The following is a 4600-nucleotide window of genomic DNA, read 5'->3' as shown; positions in this document are numbered from 1 at the left end:
CCCACCTTTTTTTCCCAAACCATCGCATGCACAATTCTCCAGATTAGACGTGCCACTTATTTTAAAATATCGATTATTTTAACAGCCAAATCTATCTGTAAAATTATTTGCTTAGAAAAAATGCATCGATTGTGATCGAAGACTTGTATCTTTAAGAGAATAGTTGTTTTTATAAGCATTCATGTTTATGAAGTATGTTCGCTGTTATAGTGCACATTAGCAAACCTCACTGAGTAAATGATCCATAATTTTGGAGGAAATCATGGGACAGATGCTTTCAAAACATTCCGCGAATTCTCAGCAGATTTGCTGTTGTAACGCGTGGAAGCTGAGAACAAAAGATAATTAAAACTATTTTCTTTCCAATAATTACCTTCTGGTCAATTTAACTGTATAGAGTTTGAATGAGCCTGGCTAAATGAGATCCCGGTCCCAAACGTGTTCCCATGCTGGAGCCCAGCCTATAATTATTCGTTTGGTTTCATTTGCTTCAGACGCTGCAGTGAGTAATCACAAAGAAGTCAGAGAGCATCCTTGAACCTTTTCAATACCCAAGCCAGTGATATTCAAATAACGTTTAAGGGCCATTTGACTGGGAACATAAGCATTTCAAATTCAGCATTAGCATACATTTGCTGCGTTTGAAAAGCAATGGAACAGTTGCCTTCATAATATAAAAAGCGCGGTTATCAAATCGAGTGCCCCAGTGTTTTTTTTTCAAACGCTCACATTTTATCATGAATCCGTCCTTACGCGTTTGACATGCAAATATATCTAGTTAATTTGAACAATTAAAATGGATCTTCAAGGGAGCATTGTCACCAGAAATCTCAAGAGTTTTACTTGGACAAGCTCGGATAAAGTTCACGGGAACAAATGATGTCTGAGAGATTAATTGGATATTTGATAAGACATGAATCTCTAATCGGGGATACAAGGCACAGGGGGCTGCTGTGTGTTCCAAGTCAAAATTACTAACATTTAACAAGCTTTTCATTAAGGCATGAAATGTCTGCTACGGGGTATTAACTGCTCACCTATTCCATAGAGAACTCAGTTGTGCCTCAGTCTCCACAGCATTGTAACCGCATTGTACGTTAGACATGTATATTCAGGCTTCTTGTAAAAACAGTTACTAGCGTATATAAAGAGGGAAGAAAAAGCTTGCATTTATATAGTTTACAATAACATGGTATTTCGACATGGCCACATGTTTTCTGTGGATCTGTAATACAACCGAATAAGCAACTGAAAATATTTTCTGATTTGAAATAATCAGAAATTTGACCAACTTTCTTCAATATTATCAACCCTTTGCCCATCATTTGTGGTTTTAAAATTGCGCATGATTTACTTTAGAAGATACCTTTATAATATTTTTAAATGTTTTGATTTATATAGAACAGAATAATTTAAAAACAAAGCAATGTTCCATGTTTGTACTTGCACAATTTATTTATACAGGTAAATGCATATAATAGTTCCTTTAAAATATGCGGCGCAGATTTACTGTTCATATAGTATGTGGGTGAGCAGATTAATATTCAATAATGTATTACATATCGACTTTCACAAAGTGCATTGAAATCAAAAATCTTCCCAAATCAAATGCGACCAGGTCACAAAATAGCTTTATCAAACATTTACAAGAGAAGAAAAAACACGAGACATTCTGAACTTTCTCTGTACACAGAATTTTGAACAAACTTATACAGGGAGAAACAAGTCCCAAACATTTGATGTACATTTGCTCACCTCCTTTTCAGATGCAGCTTCCGTGACAGTACAGGGCTTGGAACTCCAGGTACATGATAGTTATTTTGGACACAAAGTTTTACTGTTCTCCCCCTTTTGGGGGGGTTAGATTTAGGAATCAATTTGTACCGGAGTAGCTGCCTTGATCGCCCTATTGGAGTGTACAGCTTCCATTAGGATGTCTGGTGACTCTGATCTAGGGGTCTCCAAGTTGCTGGTGTCGGTGTCACTGTCGCTGCCCTTTTTGCCCCCGCCGCCGCTATGTGTTTTGATGTGTTTACTTAGGTGATCGCTCCTCATAAACCGTTTGTTGCAGACGGGGCAGGCGAAGCGCTTCTCCCCCGTGTGGGTTCTCAAATGTCTCTGCAGCTCGTCCGAGCGGGTGAAGCGTTTGCCGCAGAACAACCAGTTACAGACGAAGGGCCTCTCACCAGTGTGCCACCGTAAGTGTGCCTTGAGGTGAGAGGTCTTGCCGTAGACCTTACCGCATCCCGGAATGTGACAGCTGTGGAGACCCTTCCTCCGGAGGCTGGCCCCGGCAGGTCCAAGGCGCTCGGCCTCTTGGCAATTGGGGCAATCGCAGGTGGCTCTGCCAGAATAACGTCGGGAGGACCTGGCCGAACTTCCGAGTCCTGAAGGACCCGAAATCATGGAGTTCGCCGTGATTGCCGCCGAGGTGGAATCCGTGTAGGACGGGATCATAGGCTTGAAACCATCTTGGGCGAGGAGACGTTGTCCAGTGGACAACAAGTGAGAAGCAGTAGATGCGATTCCGGTGGAGGTGAAGGCGGAGTGGCTGAGAGTTGAGAAGTCTGTGTTGTAAGTGCCGAGTTGCGAGTGTAAGGCCGCCTGTGGGGTCCCGGAGTGAAGGGTGGGCTGCAGACCCCCATTCGGATTCTGGACTTCCAGCCAGCTGGGGTTAGTGTGCACATCCCACCAGGAAGATGTCCCGCTCCCAACTTCGCCGGAAATGCTTGTATGGAAACCGGATTTGTACCAGGACTCGTATGGATGAGCCATTCCCACCCGAGGGTACATCCCCTGGAGAGTATCAGCGGAAGAGTGGACTTTGGATATGAAAGCTGACTGCCCCGTGTCTTGGGAGTTGACAGTAGCTGAGACGGAGTTAGAGAAGAGGTTGTATTCGGTCCCAAACGCAGAAGAACTTGGAGAGTTGGAAGCCAAACAGAAGGCGCTGTTCCCGGAACCGTTGCTGACGGCGAAATTGTTGCTGATTCCGCCCGAAGCTCGGCCGTTGGCCACGCTGAATCCTGACAGGCCTGTCCCCAGGTTACAATTGGAGACAGAACGTTTCCATGGGTGAAATCCGCCCTTCCCAAATGCGCTGGATTCTGGCAAAGTTGTTAATGGGCTCGTGTTGCCAATCTTGTTGCAAGTTGCGGCCAGCATTGCCAACGGAGTGGTTCCAAACCTGGGTTCTTCCTGGGAATGACAATATGGTGTAGGTAACACAGGGTTGACAGTGGGACACAGTGAAATAACAATTGTAACCGCCTGAAGACAGCATCCAGAAAGTTTCTGAGAAACAAGTGTCTTTAAAACAGAGAGAATGTAATTGTCTGCTCCTGCCTAACTAACAATTCACTGAAACATTAACTACTTGCCACAGATTGTTACAATGCGCTTGACGGGGAAGTTGAGGCAACTGCTCAAGATTAAGTTGGCAAAACTTACCCCAAGTATTGAAGTTGCCATGACTGGTTCTTCCTTCTGCTTGCTGATGCGGTGTTCTTAATTTAACCGAAAGGAGGCTGTCACAGTTGAAGAATATGACTATTCACTCACTGCCTTGTTCTCCGGACGACTCGACCTAATTGTAGTGAGCGCACGCTTTGAAGTGCCACTGTGCCGAGCTCTTAGCCAATCAAACCTTTGATTAGGCGGCCAGGGCGAGCAGTCAGCCATTCAGAGTGCCCAGCACGCCACGATGGATAGGTCACAGCCAATCACAGCATCTGCAACACCAGTGAAACTGGGCAACCCGCGTCAATCAGCCATTGCAGCAACTCACCACATTGCTGTTATTGTTAATACATTCACACTGCACACGGCATTTCAGCGGTCATCCTCATCCACTGCCAAATATTAAAACAGGCTCCTGTACCACCAAGTATTTTAATCTGCTGAATATTTTCAAAAGGAGCAGGAGAGAGATTAGGCAGAGCGAGTTTGGGGGGGAGGATGGGGGGGGAGGAGGGGGAGGGGCAACTTAAACTTGTATGCTTTGCAATTAAAACAGCATCTTGCCCTGAAAGGGGCATTTTGTTTTGCGGCATTTCTTTTTTCCTTGACGGATGTGGGTGAGGGATTGGGGTTAGATTAAGAAATGAGGGCGGCATTCTCTGCAATCTTGTGGACGGGTTTTATAGAAGAGTTTTGTGCGACAATGATTTCAGGATCGCGTTCTGGAGCATATACTGGAAAATCCGTGTTAGAACCTACTTACAAGCATCGGTACGCTTTTTGTGCGTCAAATTATTACTATAGTTCCACGAAGTATTAATGTGAGCGTGTAGTTTACTGTATCTGCTGTGTCTGCGCCTTATTCTGTTACTTTGAGTCTGCGTTTTAACCGCCCTGAAAAGCCCTGAACTCAGAACAAACTTCACCGAAAAGCTATTGTAACGTTTACATAAATAACCGCAATAGATCATTGGCTTCGGATTTTTCGGAGTGTTTTATGTGCACACATTCGAGTAGTTAGAATTTAGATATTGATAAAGAAAGATATCACTCGCCAAATCATGCATTCTGTGTGGAGTTTCAACATGTTTAAGTTGCATTTGTGGTAAGAAAAATAATGGAAAGGAGCCGGCAGTTGAGA

The 4600-nt window shown here is 44.1% G+C and overlaps 1 protein-coding gene across 1 annotated transcript; it reads right to left on the bottom strand.

Annotated features, from left to right (window-relative positions):
• Positions 1–1866: 1866 nt before the first annotated feature.
• On the bottom strand, positions 1867–3471 carry sp9 (sp9 transcription factor). Its single transcript, XM_078227710.1, has 2 exons — positions 3451–3471; positions 1867–3198 (listed from the first exon to the last, which is right to left on the bottom strand). The coding sequence occupies exons 1-2, from the start codon at positions 3469–3471 to the stop codon at positions 1867–1869; spliced, it is 1353 nt and encodes a 450-aa protein (XP_078083836.1).
• Between the last annotated feature and the right edge of the window lie 1129 nt (positions 3472–4600).

The sequence above is a fragment of the Mustelus asterias genome, chromosome 14, assembly GCF_964213995.1.
Source record: "Mustelus asterias chromosome 14, sMusAst1.hap1.1, whole genome shotgun sequence".
NCBI lineage: Eukaryota > Metazoa > Chordata > Chondrichthyes > Carcharhiniformes > Triakidae > Mustelus > Mustelus asterias.
The sequence above is the reverse complement of the archived record's forward strand: the minus strand, read 5'-3'. Positions and strand labels throughout refer to the sequence as shown.